This window comes from Channa argus, chromosome 2 (assembly GCF_033026475.1).
Source record: "Channa argus isolate prfri chromosome 2, Channa argus male v1.0, whole genome shotgun sequence".
NCBI classification, from domain to species: domain Eukaryota; kingdom Metazoa; phylum Chordata; class Actinopteri; order Anabantiformes; family Channidae; genus Channa; species Channa argus.
Genome location: NC_090198.1, coordinates 7,771,971 through 7,793,145, shown reverse-complemented (window position 1 = coordinate 7,793,145; position 21,175 = coordinate 7,771,971). Strand labels below are relative to the sequence as shown.

At 39.5% G+C, this 21,175-nt stretch overlaps 2 protein-coding genes across 2 annotated transcripts in view; one reads left to right on the top strand and one right to left on the bottom strand.

Annotated features, from left to right (window-relative positions):
• The first annotated feature begins 3,370 nt into the window (after positions 1 to 3,370).
• On the top strand, positions 3,371 to 16,817 carry LOC137111445 (semaphorin-7A-like). Its single transcript, XM_067495093.1, has 14 exons — positions 3,371 to 3,562; positions 5,547 to 5,677; positions 5,791 to 5,838; positions 5,934 to 6,032; positions 6,238 to 6,346; positions 6,567 to 6,674; positions 6,758 to 6,900; positions 6,998 to 7,176; positions 7,649 to 7,757; positions 8,421 to 8,616; positions 9,652 to 9,767; positions 9,893 to 10,038; positions 13,664 to 13,725; positions 15,034 to 16,817. Exons 1-14 carry the CDS (start codon positions 3,454 to 3,456, stop codon positions 15,384 to 15,386), a joined length of 1,908 nt encoding a protein of 635 aa, XP_067351194.1. The 5' UTR covers positions 3,371 to 3,453; the 3' UTR covers positions 15,387 to 16,817.
• A 337-nt stretch (positions 16,818 to 17,154) lies between these two features.
• Positions 17,155 to 21,175, bottom strand: part of LOC137111461 (AT-rich interactive domain-containing protein 3B-like) — a 48,215-nt gene continuing 44,194 nt past the window's right edge. Inside the window, exon 9 of the mRNA XM_067495094.1 lies at positions 17,155 to 21,033. Within this exon, the coding sequence (XP_067351195.1) occupies positions 20,822 to 21,033 (212 nt within the window). The 3' untranslated portion in view covers positions 17,155 to 20,821. The remainder of the gene's footprint in view (positions 21,034 to 21,175) is intronic.

Here is a 21,175-nt window from a genome sequence, read left to right as displayed (position 1 = left end):
AAACAATCAGATTAATAAAATGTCTTTTAAAGGGAAGTTTGTGAGGACGAACCAGCTCACCTCTCATTTACAACACATGCAGTATAGTATTCAGCGTCCAGTGATCTAAGAAGCATTTGGCTGAATGAGAGTAGATGTCAGAATTAAACATTTCAGATTTCCACATCGATACTAAATGAAAGGGAACCAGCTCCTTTCAAAGCATCACATGTCCACAACATTTTAAAGTAGGAGTATTTAAGTTCTGTGTATTTGAGTCAGTGAATTACAGTAAAATAATTAAAGATGATCCAGTTCCTCCATCAACCACCAGAGGGCAGACATTGACCTCGGAGACAAACTAGAAACACTTGACATTTGTGATCGGCTTCCTGTAAAACATATTGTGAGGTTCCTGCGTGTCAGTGACATTCTTTTAAGAGAAATAAAACTCACTGGTTTAGGTCAGCCAGACTCAGAAGTGTACACTGATACTTCTGCAAAGTGCAGACGAAAAAAACAGCCTGTATAAAAGCATGACATGAAAGATGGTGGTTTATGCTGCTTCCCATTAAATATATTTAGATTTTTGGGAATTGAAAATGGGAATTATCTTGGGTACAACACATTGTTTATTAAAGAAAATGAATCAAAACTATATTTTAAGGTGTCTGTTCATGTTGCTTAAATATACACCTCCCTGCCAATCAAAAACAAGTATCAGTGACCTTTATTATGTTGTACTGTGTGTGAAAAACATCTCTGCCTCATTTCTAATTCTGAATTCAATTGCTTATTTTAGATAAACTCAAACATGGTTCTATAAAAGATCATACTACTACTCTTACTACATGCAGGTGTTGCTTAAAAACCACCTTAACCTTTACCCAGATAAATGCTCTACTTAAACATCCCCCTACCCTGCACTTTCAACTGCTCTATTACCCAGAGACAGATTAAACTGAGCCCCCGGACTGAAGCTGATCGGACTTTTCATTTGCCTTTTCTTTTCAGTGTGCATGGGGGAGAAATTAGGTGTTTGTATACACATGAGTTCACATAGTAAATGCTATGTGTACAAAGTGACCTGGTACACATAAGAAAGCACAGGAAGATAGAAGGTGGCATCAACTCTCTTCAGAGGTTATATGACAAAGTGGGCAGCTACAGTAGCTAGGGGGTATAGCATTCAGCTGAAAACAAGCAACGGTGAGTGAATATTGGAGCCACATTAATCAAAAGACAAGATGCTGAGCATAAACACAATTGTTGCGGGTTGCCAACATGTTCAGTCGAGGCCGCGCTGATTCATTATGGGATGAGGGACACTGAAACAAACTCAACTTGGTATTTTGTTTTAAATCCAACATCCCATCTGGACTTACACAGATGTGATTTTGTCTGTGTGAAATGTATTGTATAACAAAGAGCTTATTGTAGACAAAGAGAAAAACAATCCACTTTCACATTGGAAAACTGTGGCTCTGGAGGCTCCCAGCTGACACTAAGCAAGAGGTGAGGAGAGTCACACCCTGGACCTCAGCTTTCACCTGGACAGAGTCTGTGGAGTGACACAAAAAGGCTGATGAGTTTGTGGAGGCACAGTCAGCAGTGTGCACAGCAAGAGTCACACCAAAAGCTGGTGTGGGTCCACTGGTTCACTAAGTACATTTCTTGATAGCAACAGACGAGCTGCTGCTGGACATGAGTGTGGCTGATGGCAAATGAGGGGAAAATGTTGTGAGCACAATGACACGGTAGGAGTGTTTTTCTAAGTCAAGGTACTTCCAAACTATACCACCAGTCGGGTTCATTGATTGGACTCCAGGTTTGCTAACATCTAACTCTAGTTGGCGTTTAGTGGCGTCAGAAGCCTAGTTTTGCAACTACGTTTGCCACCATCACTTTTCTTTGTTAGAAAGTGGCCGAGGGAGCAGAGCAAGAGGGTCATGGACAGCTAAGTCTGACAAGGCACAGAGACGGACACAAACACTGAGAAACTGCTTAAATAACACTTCACAGTTGGATTATACAAATATTGCTAAGCAAAATGCATTGAAAAATGAATAATGTCTGGATCTCTTTCAGTGAATGGCACCTTTTGGGGCCTCGTGTTTCCCAGACCAGTAGATCTGCAGAAATCCAGATAAAACAAGGGACTCACATGTGTAGACCTGAGAGTCATGAATGGTGGTCGGGTTTTCACTGCAGTGAGCTTTCAGGTTTCCTTCTGACCTGCAGCTTTTACCACATATCTGGAAAATTTCCAGTCCCATCTGCGGTCTGGCTCGTGCTTCTGGCTAAACACACACACACACACACACACACACACACACACATGCACACACACGCACACACACCTGCAAATGGCGTTATCTTCAACTCCAAGAGGAACTTAGAAAAGCTGAACTGCAGTTCAAACACATTATTTTAAAAGCTTGCATTTACGGTTAACAGAGTGTGAGAGTGAAAGAGGAAGAGTGCTGTAACTTTCGCAGACCCCCTCATTAGTTTAGTTGCTTGGTTCAGCTGAGAGCAGTAGATGCTGTGTGTAAATAATCCTCATAATCAGCAAATGAAGTAAAGGGCCTTGGATCCACTTTAAACTGAGACCTAAAACCTAATTCACAGTACTGATGTCCTAACCGTTATTAATATTCACATTTTCTTTTTGGTCCGTCTTCCTACGTTTTTGGCGCCTAACTACTTTGCCAAACTTTCCGCTAGAAACACGGTTAAAACTTCAAAACGTCCGTCTTATAAAGGACATTATTGCTTATATGCGGCTTTTTAAATAGCTTTTATACTTTTTAAGATTTTTATACCTTAATTTATTGCTTTGATGACATCAAAGCCATATCGATGAGATCATCAATGGCGTCACAATTGGCTTTGGTGTTTTTGAAGGGTAACTGCTGAACGTTTGCCTGTCCAGTATAAGAGAGTCACATTTCGTTTCAGCTATTTGCGCAAAAACAGTTCAGCTTTTTCTCAGCTTTATTAAGCGTCTTAAGATTGTTAAGCTATAGTCTTAGCACATCCCTCCATATCAATTGAATCTGCTCCCCCCCGCCCCCCTCCAGCTGCTCCTCGACTATCTGCAACAGTGGGCTCCCTATCAGCTACTATCAAACTGCAACAAGACGCTGCAGAAATTGTTTACATTTATTAATTGGCTGAACGGAAACTATATCTATCACTATCTCAGCAACAGGCGGTGCGTTATCCAGATCTCAGCACAGGGCGGTGAGTTATGACAGCACCATAAGTAAGAGCATATTTATTTAAAAAAAAAAACATAGTAGAGCTTTAATTCTTTTACACATTTAAAATAATGTTTTAGACAGGAAATGTCAAGTTTTTGTACTACGTTGTAGGAGCGACAGACTACGTAATACTGCATTTAAAAAGGAGGCGTGGTGACAGCTTAAACACAGACGCACACGGACGTTAGCCGCATTTCTGGCAGACACAATGCGTCTCTTACGTCTATCAGCATCAGCATGTTTACTATTTTCATGCCTCTACAGCTGTGTTGAGGGGGACATGCGGAATCAGCCCAGGATGATATTCACACAGAAAGGTTGGAAATAAGTCGCTTTTTTTTATGTTTTCAAAGTTTTATATTGTTTGACAGTGTTTTCTGTGGCGTCTTGTTCACAAGCTTCTTGTGGAATTTCAGGTTAGAAACGCATTGTGACAAGTTGCAGATGTGAAAACTTGACAGGTTTATTTGGTTGTAACATGTAGATTCTGTGGTAACACTGGGCTTTTGATGCTTTATGTAGTCCCGAGTGTTGGTTTCTTGACAAATTACAGCCGTTACTTCTGATCCCAAAGAGGAATTAGACCTCTTATGTTGAAGTATCACAAAATAAGAACTGACGACATACTGGAAAATGAGGACAGTGACACTATTAACACCTATTACTGTATTTCACACTTACTCTCTTCATATACATCTGACAGCTGTTTGTGTTTAAACATAAAAAAGTTACTATGATGTCCTTCAGTCACTGGCCACTTATGTGCACCTGTACACTAATCCAACCCAATACAGCAGCTCCGCCATGAATTCTACGACGTTAGAATTTGTCAGTTGTTCAGGTGATGATTCTACTACTCTGTTTATTACTGAGGTCATAGGTGGTGGAGTGTAGGGAGTGTATTATTAGAAGAGGTGGTTCGGATGTTTTGGCCCCCTCATTCATTTTAAACAGGGTGTATAGGGTGGAATAAACAGAGAGTAGAATTATCAAACAGTTTCAACTGGAAAACTGAGAAATGATAACATTCTAAAAACAATTCATGGCAGAGCTGCTGTACTGCGTTGCGTTAGAGTGTACAGGTGTGTCTAAATAAAGCTGCCAGTGAGTGTATATTAGGACGTTTTGATCTGGGGAATGTTCAAAAACTACAATAGTATGTAAAATAAATAAAATTAGTTTCACATTTGGCATCTGCCTCATTAAAGTGGTCAGAGAACATCATACTTTTTTACCATTTCAATGCTGTCAGCACTGAAACATTCAGATAGCACTGACTGCTGGGAAATATCTTTTCTAGTTTTATTTTGAAATTGGAATAAGGATAACAAAGTACGTTGATGCAATCGAATAAGTACCGTGATGTACATCTAGACTGTAGCAAAACTGTTACTTACAGGACTTTGTTCATGTTGGTTTTTATTTCAATTACATTCTTTATTTATATAGCACCAATTCACAACAAAGTCATCTTAATGCACTTTACATAATAAAGTTAAGACTATATAGATATTTAGAGAAAACTGAACGATTCCCACTGGGATACGCAAACCCTAGACAACAGTTGAGAGGAGAACTAATGCAAGAAACCTGCGGCAGAACCAGGCTCAGGGTGAGCAGACATCTGCCTTGACCCACTACCCATCAGTCTAAGCATATAAGCAGCCTAACTATAACTAACTGTAAGCTTCATTAAAAGGAAAGATTTACGCATTAGATACAAAATACTATAGGTCTTTCAGGTATGATGAACCTAGAAGTAACAAATGCTTGGACTAAGTTTTCCAGCATTACTCTGAGACAGGATGCTGTTAATTTTGTCATTATTCTGCAGGAATGCTGTCAGCTGAGCCAATGACTGTTTAGGGATTATAGATTGTACAGCTTCAAACTGACCACTAAGAGATGCGGTCGTAATGGCTCAGTCCTGACATCTTTCTGTGCCACCACAGACTAATAAAACATATGTCTGTGCTCCAAATTAAGAACCACTTAGTTTAATGTCATTCCTCATTATAAAGACATGTTTTGTGTGCCATACTACATTTCCCTGTTTTCATTTACAAACCAAAATGCTTGTCACAGCTGATGAACACATTTGATCATACGATGCCACCACATGAAGAATTCGATCAAAGTTACCTGCTGTTCCTGTCGTTCAGATATCTGACTTAAAATGTCAAAATAAACCTCATGGTGTTCCATGGAGAGAAGTCAGCACATCATCAAAGTAATTAAGTGTTGACCCAGTGCAAATGTAGACTTTGTACTATTATTATTTATTTTTTTTTTTAATTGTAGAAACTACAGTCAATAAACTGTCTTTACGTGGAGACTATGCAGCTGTGCCAATTCTCGAAGAACCACCGGGGACTGTCATAGCTGCTGGACAAAAAAGCGTGAATTTCTACAACTTTCAAAACCCCCTGAAGGTGCAATATATTTGTATTATTACAGCGAAAACAATCAGTGAATTTTTTGACATAACCTACTTTTAATGTAATATGGAGCATAACTAACAGTTGTGTATCGTTTCTCTCCACAGAAATCCGAAAAGAGAGTGAAGTGGAAGGAGTGTGGCGACCATCAACATGTGAGAAACGTGAAATGTATCAATGGATTTTAGAGCTGATCATGAATGGTTGTTGAGTACTTCAGAAATATAAGACCTCTCCTGTGTTTACTTAGAATTGCAGCTATACCGTCACTATGGTGAACAAGATGAAAGATGCCAACCAATTGTTTGTGTGTGGAACTACTGGCCGAGACACGGTCTGCTGTAACATGGTAAGACACATGCTCATAAACTGTTCTGTTTGTGGTGATAAGCCACTTCTCTTTATCTAAACCAAAACAGCTGATGCTGTTTCACCGAAAAAGTTAATGAACTGAAACACGTCATGCAAAGTGAACTCAGGCTTCAGCTTGTACCTTTTAGAAACAGAATTACAATTTAAAAACAAAACAAAAAACATTTGCTCTGTTTTTGTAGAATGTATCAGAGGAAGACCCAATGTGCCTCTCCTCTCCAAAAACGGATTCTATAGAAGCAAGCATACATGAATTTGTTGTGAAGGAAGGGGACCCATATGTCCTTGTTGGTGAGTTTTATCACACCTGTGCTGATGAATCTTTGCTCTTTGACCTCTCAGTTTTCAATGATGGCTTTGTGTTTGTACCCACCACTCACCACTGACTGCAGTTTATTTAGGCAAAGCTATAGTATAAAAACAGCATGTCTCACCGTGGATTTGCTTATCAGTGAGCAGTTTTATTCTCACGTAAGATCCTTAAAGGTGTAATTATGTGGTCTGTTTCCAGAGTCAGCTGACAGTGCAGACCTCTTTGTTGCGTACTCCGGAGTACAAGACTTTGTGGGCATTCAAAAGTTTGGAAAAAACAAAGTTGGGCCAGCAAACCATTATAAAGGTATGTGTATGGAGATAGAAGGGTTTCTGTAAGGACCATGTGCCAACATCAGGTTGACAATCATTGTGTTTGTCTGTCTTCAGAGCAGCACTATGTGGGTTTGATCCCCATTACCGAAGTAGACAACTCTTTACAGGACAAACTTTATGCCTTCTATAAGGAGAAAAACCAAGACACAGGCATGTACAGTGAAATGTGGATTCCCTTCGTGAGCCGTGTTTGCATGGTAAGGACTTTATACTTACCCACATCCGTTGCACAATCTAATCTTTCCCATGTAATTTAAAGGAGTTATTGATATGTTGACTGTGTGTTTCTTGTAGGCAGATGTCGGTGGTCCCAAGAACACCTTGCAGTTTAGCTGGACATCTCAGATGAATGCCAGGCTTTTCTGCGGTGACTCTCAGAAAAAGCAGCATTTCTCTGAACTGGTCGATGTGGCCTATTTGCATGCAGAGCAGTGGCAGAACACCAGGGTTTATGGGCTCTTCAGAAATGAATGGTAGGACTAGGAAAGGTTGAAAGAATAGTGTTTTTCCTCAAGTAAAATCATGCAATATTCTTTAATTAATATTTCATCAAGCGTATGAGTTTGAATCAGGATGAAGTGGGAGGTATTTGCGAGAAGAACGGTCATAACTATCGTTGTCCCCAATGTTTAATACCTCTAACTGACATAGGGGACAAGCGAGGGTTATATACAGTAACCAGAGCTTTACCAGGAGGTTTCTTTGGTATATAAACTTATTAGGATCTCACGTTTGTGCTTTGTGCTTTGTTCGACTTTGTCTCTTTTCTGTTTGCTGCCCTGCCGCCCTGTTTAGACACAAGTTTGAGCCTAGTTCTAAATGAAACCTGTCTGCTGATCTGTCAGTTAGGTCAGCTAACTTAGGTCATCTTTACGAACTTTACAAGTCTTTTGTTGATGCTGCCGTCATCTCTGTGCTAACTGGCAACTTTGTGTCTCTCCGCAGGGGTATGAGTGCTGTGTGTGAATACACTTTACAGGATATAGACTACATCTTTAGAAAATCACCATTTAAAGATGAAAGCGCCGGAAACACAAACATCAGACCGAGGGAGGTAGGTTGATTTAAACTGATTAAAGTGCTAAATGTGTCACTAATTCAGTTCTGAGAGTCTAATGGCTGCTGTCTTAGTTACGTGTACAAAACACATGATATCCATTGATTTTACTATTAATGGTGAGTAATAAACATGACTCCAGAGCAGTCTTCATTCATAAATAAAAGTTTTAGCACATCTCCATACATTGTCTCAAATTTGGCTGATGTATTTGAATCTTTGCTTACTTTCTAGTTGCTTTAAAGTCATTAAAACACCAAAACACTACATTATTTTATTTTATTGTATATCAAAAGTGATCATTTGCAGAAATTCCCCACTCTTCTAGCGGGGGTATAAAAATAACAACCGCGCATGATATTCTGATAGACTTTAAAATGCATGGGGTTGACATTAAATTATAAAAATAAAATCTGCCAGACCGAGTTGTCACTTTACATGACACCTTACATGAGTGTCACTGGGTGAAGGAAATCAAGGTATCGTCGTTTCATAAATTAGCACTATAAGGGTGATATATCACGATAATTTTGGCATTGTGCACATATGCTATGCAAGAACAGAAAGCTTGACATGTGCAGGATCAGCCACAAAGGTGGTCAGGATTTAGCGTAAGTCACCTGGTGTTCCTCTTCTAAATTTCTTCTTCTTTTCTTTCAGTGTGTTGCAGACAGCAAATCGCTTTCTTTAGAGATCTTGAAAATGGTCGAGAAGACTTCGGAGATGGATCACTGGGTGAAACCTTTCAATAACTCTGGCCCACTCCTCTTTAACCACCACCACTACACCTACATCTATGTTGACAGTTCCAAGGACAAGAAAAACGATGACCACATCGTTTTGTTTCTTTCAACAAGTGAGTAGAGAGCAATATCTTCAGCAACAAATATGCCGAGGTTTCTTCACTCATAATGAAACACTGTGACGAGATTTAAAACATCACTTTCACATTAATTTAAGTGGAGAGTACATGGAATTCAACATACCAATAAGCTAAGACACGAACATACCATTGGCGGAATGATTGTGTGTAATGGGATCCAAGATGTGTGTATGGGGTCATTTAGATTCAATTTGGTGCAGATTTTGATGGCAGGTACAACACTTTCAAACAACACACGAATTGAATGTGGGAGGAAATAAATGACTTTAAATAAAGTGAGAAATGGGTGGAAAGCAGTTGAGGCGGCAGGTGTTTTTGATAGAGGGGGCCACAAGAAGTGAGAGGGGGTCTGACATACAATGAGGAAAAACGACTAATGTGTGATGGTTTTTTTCTCAAACCACATAACACTGCAAACGCGTGAAGAGAGCAACAATGCAGAGACAGCACAGGAAATAATTGGCGTTGCAGCAATGTGTGCAGCATTATGAGCCATACAAGGTGCCAGCTAATGCAAACACCAAGAAGACAGTATATTTTTAGTATATTGTTTATGAAAGAATGGATGTCAGTTCAGTTCTGCTTGACTGGCTGCTGTTTAATTATAGTTCGTGACATAAATAGACTAAAGCAACCTTATAGTCAGCAACCAGAAGTCTATGTTAAAGGGGAAGAAAGTTATTAGCAAGCCAAAGTCTGAAACATTTTTGTCTAAATAAGGACAAGAGCTACAAGGAAACGTTACCAGGAAGTTTTTTGTTTAAAATCATAAATACTAATATTGTCTTGGGCTGTCACACTTAGTTATGTATTGGTAGCAGAGGTTAGTTAAACATAGTTGTTAAGAACTTTTTTTTTTTGGATCAAACCATTAGATTTGTTTTTACTGGAAGGGTCATATAAGACAATGGAGCACGAGTGGGATGTTTTGAGATGATGTGCTTTTAAATTAAATGAGTTATAAAAACTACTCCTCCACTTTCTTCCTCGCTTCTATTTGCTGAACAGATAAAGGAAGGATTCATAAGGTAATTCACAGTAGCACACAGACTTTAGTCATCGCTGAATACCGACCATTCGACCAGCAAGAAGACATCTTCAGTATTCTTCTTCAGCCAACGTCTGTGAGTAGCAGCACTGCCTACACAACTATTCTAACTACCAAGCATGCACAAGGGTGGGAGGATGGGGGGCCTTGTTCATTTGGGTTACTGGTTACATACAACATATGTTCTCTGTATCATTGCAGAGGAAGCTGTATTTGAAATCCAGAAGTGAAGTGGCCCAACTGGATGTGGCAAATTGTCCCCAGTACGGAGACAGTTGTGAGGACTGTCTCTTAGCCAGAGATCCATACTGCGCCTGGAATAGCACACACTGCATCCCTGTGACACAGTAAGACCACGGAGCTTTACGTGTATAGTTGTGCATTGTTTGCATTGCTGGCTACCTTTGCTAATACACTGCCCTGTCATCTTCTATTTTTATATTTGATTTATAAATTTTTGATCAGTGGAAAAGCATGAATTCTCTGACAGAAATGCATATTATGCTGTCCATACCATGTACTATGTACATAACAACTAGACTCAGGTGCTAGAGGGAGGAGACCCCCATTGAGTAGCCTCCTGAAGAGCGTGTCTCTTTAACAGTTTCCCTCACTGGATGTAACAATTTCAGAATCACACAAGTTGCTCCACAGTGGTGCACAGGTGCACAGGTATAACATTACGCAACACCACAGCTGCTGTCTCGTAGTTCTAAGGCTGTGTCATCAGATGTGAGGTAATAGAACATAGCCGGATACATCTGATTCACTGCAAGCCGCACCTATGCTCTAAAATGAAGCAACTTTTAGGATGTCGCTGTGCTGTAAATCCTGATCGCAAAATATTTCAACACTTGACCGAAACTTAACAGCTGACCCTTCGTGCAGGACAGCTGACCTACTCGGAAACTTAATTCCAAATATGCACATTACCACCCTTCTGAGAAACCTATTTCAGTAGCAGAGAAAATCACCAAACAAAAACCACAGTAGGCAGCTGTTTCAGCCAAACTATAAACAAGTATTACAGTATAGTGAGTGAATACCGAATCAGTCTTAACTCTCCAAACTACATCAAAACTTGAGTGGGTTTTCAAAAGATCATACTGTAGAAACTTTTTCACCATGATGGTCACAAATTACATCATAGCTGAAATAGCCACAAAATTACATGCTTATGAAAAAGAAAGAAAAAGGGAAACAAAAAAAATATCACAAGAAAAACCCCGGTACCTGTACACAGTAGGCTACTTAACACTATGTTGTATGTAAATGCGCTACGTTATTCTCTGACAAGAGTTGACTCAGTGGAAGCTGACATTATCCCACACAATTGGTTTTATATCTCTCATGTTCTGGTATAAGATGCCTTTAAATTGTATGTGGAAAGCCCAAGAGAAGCTGGGGGTTGTATGGCCCAATGAGTATGTGCTCACACCATTCTCAGAAGTGGTAAAACGTGTTGTAAAATCGCCCCCACGTTGGTCTGGTTAGCCGACTGTGGCTCGGTGTCCAGTGACATTGCATTGTCTCCTGCACTTGGACAGACTACAGCCAGCCTCATCTACAAAAACAAGCATTTGGGGCGTTTTTTTTTTTCCGTCCAGGTCCATTATGTTCTACATAGTTCCACAGAAATCTATAAAGTTAGTTTTACATAGTCTATGGTAGGAATAGGCTTTGTAGTAAAGAGAAATGTTTTCCGTTTTTGCTGATACTGGCATTACCGAAGTATGATAAAACTACAGTACACACCGGCAGTTTACATGAACTTGATTACTTTTAAGACACTTGTCTACAGTGGAATGAGGAACAGAAGTGATGTGATAGGTTTATTGTTCTGGCTGACGGCTGTGTATGCAGTTGTACTTGTCGTAAAGCTTGGAATAAAGGCAGCATTTCATGACGCTGTAGTTTCCAACCAGCCTCCCCTTGGCTAAGACCACGGTTATGACATGGTCACAAGTGTTGCTCTGAATTATCAGGGACTCTTTGCCTTCTTCCTCTTCCTCCTTGGTATTGTCCTGCCCAATCATAGTGCTTTCCTGTGCCTGTTCTTCCTCTTCCACAAAGGTCTAGTTCTGTTCAGGTTCCTCCCTTCAAAAACAATAATATGTAGGCTTCTCTCATTTGAGAATTGAGATGAAGTGACTGGGAAAATTTAGCAGTGCACGTATGAAATGGAAGTAATAAACATGTGAGGCAGTAAGTGTTTAAGTTCACCTAATTACCGACATGACCTACCAAAACTCATGACATGTCATGAGTTTAGGCAGCATCACTTGACTTACAGTCAGTTTGTTAACTGGTTTTCCCTTATGCAAGAGTTTTACTGTGCTTTGTTTCTGGAAAGTCCAACAAATCACAACTGCCATTGTTAGAAATAATTTACATAATTTAAATGACTCTTTCAAAGCAGTGACGAATTGCATCTACACAACGAGCCCAAAGTCCTCGGTTTGTGTGTAAAGAATGGCAAAAAACTGCACGGATGCAACCTGGTTTGGGAAAAAGTGTTGCTTTGTGTGTTATCGAATTCTGGAGTCGCCTGACTTCGTGTGCTTCCTCCTGGTGCTTGCCTGGTTCCTTTCTTTGTTCTTGTCCTGTTCCTCTTGCTCCATGTTTGCAAAATTCGAGGTGAACTTTTTTTAGTGATATGTTTACGTGTGTGTTTGGGTGGATTTTGCCAATTTCCTGTGTGTTTTCCATTTTGCATAAGAGTGTGTTTCTTGTGCAGTACAAGGAAATGTGTGCAGAGTTTTGTAATTTGTGTGTTGCAGAACAAAGTGTTCTTTGTATACTTTGTGTATGGAGGCATGGTTACAACTTTTGTCTCAGAGATTATTTTTAGTGAGTTAGCACTCAGCAAACACTCTGTACTCTGTACTCAATTTTGCCTTTGAGTAAAACTGATCAGGTCTGATACTTAAAATCTTCAGAACAAGAACACTTTGGATTCTGATGAGACGTTTTTCACTGGAAACACAACTTCTTCTCATTTGGTTTCCAAATAAAGCCCTTTACCATATAAGTCTATAAAGAGGAACTAAACAATGAGTATCAGTATCAATTCTAATAATACCAGTATTCATAATAATACTCTTATTCTGAAAGTAGGCTAAGTGTGAAAGAATAAGATTTCCCAATAATGGTGGTGGGTGTGAAACATGACGTGTACGGAAACCAACCCCCACTCCCTTGGCTTTGCACAATTGCTCATGTCCACCTCTGAAACTACCTCTAACACACAGACTGGAGGAGAAGATCTCCATACACATCCTATGATGTGGTCGATGACAAATCACAACTGGGTTTTTTTTCCCTGATATGTAGCAAGACAAAGCATGAGTCAAAGGCCCACAAAGGAAGAAATGATATTGATAGCTTGTATCATGTTTGGCCACACATGGAAATGCATTCTCCAGAGAGGGAGTGTACTCTCGTTTTGACTAACTGTGCGTGGTTGAACTGTCTCACTACAACTTTGGAATGGCTTTCGTTCAGCACACCCATCTACGTCAGAGCTGCACATAGTGGTGGTCCTTGTTAGACTTAGTTTTCCCTCCAGGTTTTCATCACGTACATGTTGCAGCAGGAAACTGAATCTGTGGCTATGATCATTTTTATCTTCATGTTGAACTCAACAGGCAACAGTTTTGTTTGAGTCTGAATTATGTCGCAAGTGTTCAAAACTAGCAAACGGACATCATGGTTCATTTGCCGTTATTCTTTTCAAGCGATGTTGTATGTCCCAATAAATAGGACATCTTTAAGACCACGTTCCTGACACCTAAAATGAGGGTCAGAGAAGGGGCCGTCTAACCCTGTGGTTTAGGATGCTTGTGGTTTTTAAAGAAGGGTCTTCTTACAACCTCAAAGAAAACTTCTTTCTTCAATGAACTCTGCATTATTGTTACTTAAATGCCAGATTGCAGGCCGTGTAAATATGCTTCTCGTCTGTCTTTTTGACAGGGACAAACTGCAGGATGTGGCTTTTGGGAACTATTCTATCTGCTCTCATCTGCCTAAAAAAGGTAAGAATATATCTATATGTTTACTGCATATAAACTTCAGTCTGTGGGAAATCCAATAGAAGGAGAACTGAGAAGTTGGACTAAAAAAAACATCAACATCTCTTAGAATGGTATAAACGTTGCAAAACATTCATCATTTTCAAACAAACATGAGAGTGGAATTATTCCTAAAATGTTAAACTGGGACTTTAAAGCTCTTTATAATTGATTGTTATTAGTCTGCAGAGGCACAGCATGTAAATTTAGTCCTTCCTGATCTGAGGGCAGTGCTACTTTCTTCGTAAGAGTCACTTCTTTAAATACTAGGTAGATCATCTACCCACTACAATAAAACAATCCAAACTATATTTTACTGACTGAATAGCTCAGTTAATATTTTAACACTTAAAAGAGTGATATATATTTATATAAAGCTTGGGCAAAGCTACCTTTGTAAATGTTATATTGTACTTCCGACAGAAAGGAAAAAAAGGTTTATCTTCAGCATCTCTACATCACAGGAATGATTTAATCTAAAATAGTTTTATCCTTCTGTCAAAGTAGTAGTGATAGCTCTTGTTTTTCAGCCATAGCATATTAAAATTGTCTGTGCATTTGTTACTTAACTAAGGAAATAATTTGAACTCATTTATAATTAGCATATGGGCAACTTGCAAACTAGGCTAGGTCTTGCTTTACATGCAGTGTTGTTTTGCCCGAATCTTACCACTGCATAATGTCTGTTGCCCATGTGATCTGTGGTACGATGCCATTCTGCAGGGTACAGTTGCTTCAGGCCATCTTTTAGAAACAAGTATGTGTTAATACCTTTCATCCAGCATTTTCAATTATTTTTTTATTACATCAAAGGTGTACCACAAAGCTCAGTTTTTCGGCACCTTACTTTTCTACCTTCACTTAAATAACATCTGAAAGCAGCTCTCCTATGCTGGTAATTTATTCCTTTTGTATTTATGTAGACTTTGTTGCCCCCGTGACATTACAAACTTCTTAAGAAAAATGTTCACGTAACCTTTATAACAATAATCCTTGCCTCACTTGCCTGAAATGAACATCATACCATTATTTTTGCCACTTTGCTAAATAGACTTGGGCCTAAACATTTCTAGCCCTCATAACGCTTCCAGTGGCTCATCATTAGGTCTACAAGCCTTCTTGGCTTGGTTCCCATTGCATTTTGGGAAGAAGGATCCAGGCACCTTTTCTAAGAGCCTTGTCATGCTCTAACTAAAACCAGCAAAATAAAACTAATTCAGCATCCATCTTAAACCTAAGCCTAAAAGTGGACCTTGTTGTGTTTTTTCTCAGAACTGAATCTTCCCTTTAGCACACATCCAGACAAAGGTGTGGAAACCATCAGGCTTCCTGCTAAGGCCAAGTATTTCCTGCGTTGCCCAGTGTCATCCCATCATGCCCAGTATAACTGGATTCACCTGAAAAAATCCACGTGCAGCTTGAAGGATCAGCAATGCCTTTTGATGATTGACAGCATGGGGCACGAGCACGTGGGAAATTATACCTGTAGCTCGGAGGAGATGGGCTACAAAAAAGTCCGAGCGGAGTACGAGCTAAAGCTAGAAAACAGGGCGACAGACCGATTATCAAGCTCACTGATCTGGGTTTGTCTGATGGCTCTTATGATTAAGAGCTTGTCCTGTTAGTTCCATAACAGGTCTTGCTTACATGCAATGTGGTTTTGACTCTTACCACTGCATAATGTCTGTTGCCCATGTGGCCTGTTAGTTCCATAACAGGACAAGAAATGAATGATGATTAAAAAAAAACCTGAATTACTCTCCTACTTTCACAAAACTTAAAAGTGTGTGTATATATTTATCTGTAACTGCTTATCCTGCTGGCTTGTGGTGAGCTGGAGCCAATTCCAGCTGTCAAAGAGCGAGAGGGGTTGAATGTCCTGGACAGGTTGTCCATCTATCCCAGAGTCACCCGTTAACCTATCAAGGCACAGATCTGGAGAAGGGTACATAAGTAATTCAGCAGCATTGAAGGTCCCAATGAGCACAGCTGGCTCCCTCATCTGTAAATGGAAGAAGTTTTAAACCACCAGACTCTTAGGCTGGGCGGCCAAACTGAGTGATCGAGAGAGAAGGACCTTAGGGAGATGACTAAGAACACAGTGGTCTCTCTGGAAAAGCTCCAGCAGTTCTCTGGAGAAAGAGGAGAATCAGGCCTGTATGGTAGAGTGTCAGAACCACTCCTCAGTAAAAGGCACATGACAGCCCGCCTGAAGGACTCTCAGACCATGAGAAACAACATTCTCTGGTCTGATGAAACAAAGATTCTCTAAATGCCAAGTGTCATGTCTGGAGGAAACCAGGCTCTGCTCACCACCTGGCCAATACCATTCCTACAGTAAATGATGGTGGTGGGAGCATCATGCTGTGGAGATGTTTTTTAACAGCAGGAACTGGGAGACTGATCAGGATTGAGGGAAAAAATGTGGAGAAAGTACTGTGATAGATGCAGTGTATACACACACACACACACACACACACACGCGTGTATACATGTATGTAATATATAAAATAATCAGAATTTCAAAAAAATACTTAGAAATGTCGTTTAATAATCAGGTTTGGTACTTATCTATTGTAAGTGAAGAACAATTTGGGTAAACATATAGATAATGTGTTTAGGTTGGTGAATTGGAGTCCATCAGTAGGACAACTGAACAGTGTACATTTTATTCAAAATTTATTTGGAAATCAATTTGTTTCCTTTAATGTTCTTTCTTCATGGATGTACTTTTCTTGCTTCAATTTCCAATCTCGTGAACTACCTCAGACTTGCACTTTACAACAATTAAATGTGTCTTTCTAATCGTTTAAAGTAAAATGTGAAATAGCCAAGCTCTGACATGTTGGCACTGACCGATAGGCACTTTCACACAGGTAAAAATAACAGCTTGCCATACTGCCAGATGACATATTAGCATGCCACTGAAGAGTTTTAGCACTTTATTTTTTTATGTTTTATGTATTTTTTTGAAACGGTGAACCATTTTATGAGTCACATGTTGAATTCAATGTTTTGTACATTTGCAACTACGTATATTAAAAAGAGGGAGTGAACTTAGCTGTAATTGATATGTTCATCACATGGATTACTTTTACCGCACTGGAGTGACACTACATAAAACGCTGACTTAAAAATTTTTTTAACTTGTTAACTTTGAATCATCACTTGTGGGGAAATATGCTGTGGCATTTCCTGATTGATTTGGAGATTAGGTCAATATCACTTGATAATTGTGTGACACATTAAAAAGTCTAGGGTAATGTACCTTAGAAAGCATTTACTGTAATTGAGTCTTCAGGGAATTGGTGTAACTTAGAAGCCCAAATGATCTGTGAGATGATCACACATCAGGTGCTCCATGACATTTTATAGACAAAACAACCACACATGAAGAGAAGATATAAAGTAAAACTTTATCGTGACATACAAGTTTAAAGCCCTGAGAACCATATCTTTATATTACTAATATGAACAAAACTGAATGTGTGAAAACCATTTTGGAAAAGTGCTCCTCTTAAATACAATCAGCACAAACCAGTTTTAACAACCATTCATGTGTTTTGTCCTATTTTAAGCTTGTTGTAATCAAAGAAAAACCTATAATATCAGTAATATTATTATCTTGTAAATAATAATCATAATCATCATAATAACAGTACAAAAATATGCACAAACCCCAGTGAATTATATACGGAGCATTGTACAAGCCAGAAACAACATAAAATTGATAGATGAGGTATTCGACAACCGCTTGTGTTATGCACAGATCAGGTTAGTTTTTAAAGTGAATTAAGTTAAAAATCATCTGAGACATTATTCTACAGACATTCAACTTCACAACTTCCTGAGTGATGATGAATAAATGCAACACCAAAGTTCCTGCAGCTTCCATTAGTACTCGTCCCTCAATGCAACCTAGACATCAAAACACACTGCAACCCTCTACTCTGGGGGGGGGGGGGGGGTAGTCCACCTTACACACATGCAGGCATACAGGTACAGGTGGTATGCTCAGCCATACATTGTGTCAAATAGCAGAGCCTGGAGGTAAGTGGATTGTCCATAGGGTTGCTGGTTTGAAGTGAAAGACAAAATGTCAACACAGTCAACGGGGTTATGCAAGGAAGAATTTTTCCCACTTAAGTAAAGAATTTAATGTGTGATGTGTTGGTGGCGCCACCTGCAGTATCTTTAATGTTAACACACTGGTACTGCACATTGTAAAACTGCAACAGGCATGCAAAAGCACAGGTGTGAGTAAACACACACCCACCCACCCAAGTGGTGAAGCCACACTATCCAATCCATTTGCTTAGATTGAGCAGATGAAATAGAAACACAACAATTTTGTAAAACAGCCTAAAATGCTTAAGCTTAACTGTTACTAAAACAACATCCATCTGGGGAAAAAAAAAACATGGCAGAATTATACTCTGACTACTCGTGTCAAGCATCCAATTTATTGTTTCCCCCCAGAAATGTGATCTCTAAAGGATTAGGCTCAGAGAAAAATAACAGTTTCCCAGCATGAGTAGGGAAACCTGTACTGGCAGGATCTCACCAGCAACTAATTTAAGGCAGCATCCAAAATTCTCACCTTCATAAACTACAGATGTGTGTCATAAAGTGTTCTGAAGGATACAACAAGCGAACGTCCTCAGATTCGCAACCGTGTTCAGCAAAGCAAAATGTCTGCAAAAAGTAATAGTTATAAAACAACGATGATCTTATAAAAGCAACATGGCTGCCCACCTCACATCCCACGGGGTTAAAAGAAATTTTTAAATGGTTAAAATGCCCCACATTGACACAGATAAAACTAGAAAAATCATTTTTATCCTTTACGATAATTTACGATGCAAAAAAAGTTCAAGGGAGGAAAATACCATACAACTGACAATATCCAGCTGGTTCTGGATTATTGATAATGGATCTTTTATAATTGGGCTCATGGGGCTCAGTCCACATTGATTGGCGGACTGCCTCCACAGTGGGTGTTGAAAAAGAGAACTTTCAAGGATTAAAAATAGCTAAACAATCAGAATAAGCAACAACCTCTGTTCTTGATAACAGCACTTAATCATCTGCTCATAGTCCACAAAAATGTACACCAGTGCATGTCACACAATCCGTTTGAGTCTATCCATGCCTTGAAATGTAAAACAAAGGAACTGACCTCAATTGACCTTATAAATATATGAAGCGAATATCTTTGCAACAAACTCAAAATCACACTGAGTGAGCTTAGATGCAACATTTTTTTGCAGTCCTGAAAAAAAAAAGAAAGAAAAAAAAACAAAAAAAAAAAACAAATTGTACAAGAGGACTGACCAGAGTAGTCTTTGGTATCGAGCTGTGAATTACCAGAGGTTATTGTGGACCAGATGATTAGGGTGTTAAAACACTGGTCACATGATTGTACACATGCATACCGTTCACCATTGTTGTGAAATAAGACGTTAACTACAATTTGGGTATTTGTAGTTATTTAAGAGCCTTCCACTGCATCCTAAGTTTCCTAATACCCACGGTTTCGAAACCTTATAAATATTCTATATCTTGCTCTTCCCTGATAAAAATGCAGATATATTCTTCCTGGACAAAAACTTGAGGAAGCAGAAAAAAAATGAAGAAAGAAAACAAAAGCAAGCATAAAACAAGTCATACAGGTAAATACACAGAGAAAGAGATAGTAAGCCCACCCCAGTTCTGTTTGTCCCTACAACCACCAGCAGTGTGTCATGTTCATGTCACTTTCAGTTTAGGTAGGATTTCCATCATCAGGTGGGAGCATCAAGTCTTGATGGCTTTGCAGCCACATGAGGTATGTACTGTAGTGTAGCTCTCCTTGTGAAAGAGCCTGTTGAGGTATTCGTGTAATAGTCATGTAGACTTGTGCATTCTTCAGGTATGAATCCTTTTTTCTCTTTAAATTAACAATGACTCCTTGGAGTTGTCACATTGCTTCCTGAGAGAGAGAGAGAGATAGAGAGAGAGGGAGAGAGAGAGAGACAGAGAGAGATGCCCTCCAGAGCAGAGAGGCAGGTCGATGAGGATACAGTGAGACTGACATTCAGCTCTGTGGTTGCAGCTGAAGCAAGAATGCACAACAAGAGCAACAACAGAGAAAGAATGTGTCATTACTACTTCTCTGTAATACAGACAGGGAGAAAAAACAAGCTCAAGATCTATGTGAGTGGATATGAGTCACTGTTGCCCCAACACTGCGGGAATTCCTTAAAGACAGCTTGTGCAGACCTATGAGAAATAAAATTTTAGGTTTGTACAATAAACATTTTAGAACAAACTTCCAGTAATCCGAACTGAGGGCGGAGTTATGAATTGAGGTATTTAATGTGCTGATCTACAGCATCAGATCTTTCACCAGTTTCAGTTCAGCAGGAGGCTACAGCATATTAGAGAAAAACCTGAGCATCATTGTCAGGTTTGTGCTCTGTACTCCACTGGTGAGAGTTACCCGACTTCCCCTGATTGCAACTAGGTCAAAAGGAATACAAAAATAAAGTTGATTCAGGTTAAATATACTACAGCTCCTGAGGTAAAGACACCACTGCAGGTTACTTGATTTGAGGTATGTAAAAAGAAGAAAAACTAAAAACAAAATCATTCTAAAAACACAAAATCAAAAACACAACAAAATGGCAACAAACAAACAAAACGTCCTAAAATAAAACTTTTCAAGTTCAGTTGTGACTACACCTGTCAGTGGGTTTTGGCTGAGCTGATTGTGTTTAGCAGTATAGTAAGATTAACAAGTGTATATATGTTTATGTGTGATTGCATGTCTTGTAGTGTGTCTGTGTGTTTCTGTGTTGAATAAAAATGCATAGCTGTGCATTTGGGCACATGTTGTCATATAATATTCTTGAGCTCTGTGTTCATGGTTGGACAGCCAAGAGGTTGACAGGGTTAATGAGGTAATCGTTGTACAAGAGTTTGTTATTCTTATCGGTTTCTCATTGTACTGTAAATTCATGCTGGGCCTCCCAAAGGAAGAGAGGGCCTGGAGACCAGGTGCACAGGAGGGCTGACTGAGTTAGAGAGACCCACTGGGAGCTGGCTCAGCTGAGCTGGGACCTTTTGAGGAGGAGGAGGAGGAAGAAGAGGAGGAGGAGGAGGAGGGGCTAAGGGTCTGAGCCTGGGGTGCAGGAAATCCAAAGCTAGAGCTGGTTCCAGCAGGGGAGGCTGAAGCAGCAGATGACACAGCAGGCCCCATGGCTCCACCAGACTTCTGGGCAAACAGGGTCCCTGCAGGAAAATGAGAAACAGTGTTACAAGAAGATGATCTCATTGCTTTAGTCCAAATATGGGTCGAGGTTACATATTTAGATGATAATGTGTTATCAATTCTAGTAACAACATTTTGGTAACATGGTAATATTATCATTAG

What these genes read in the sequence shown, in the direction of transcription:
- LOC137111445 (XM_067495093.1), top strand. Translation starts at nt 3,454, where the DNA reads ATGCGTCTCTTACGTCTATCAGCATCAGCATGTTTACTATTTTCATGC. An exon ending in AGTGTGGCGACCATCAACAT is followed by an intron (nt 5,839 to 5,933) that starts GTGAGAAACGTG and finishes GTGTTTACTTAG; the next exon opens with AATTGCAGCTATACCGTCAC. An exon ending in TTCTTCTTCAGCCAACGTCT is followed by an intron (nt 9,768 to 9,892) that starts GTGAGTAGCAGC and finishes GTATCATTGCAG; the next exon opens with AGGAAGCTGTATTTGAAATC.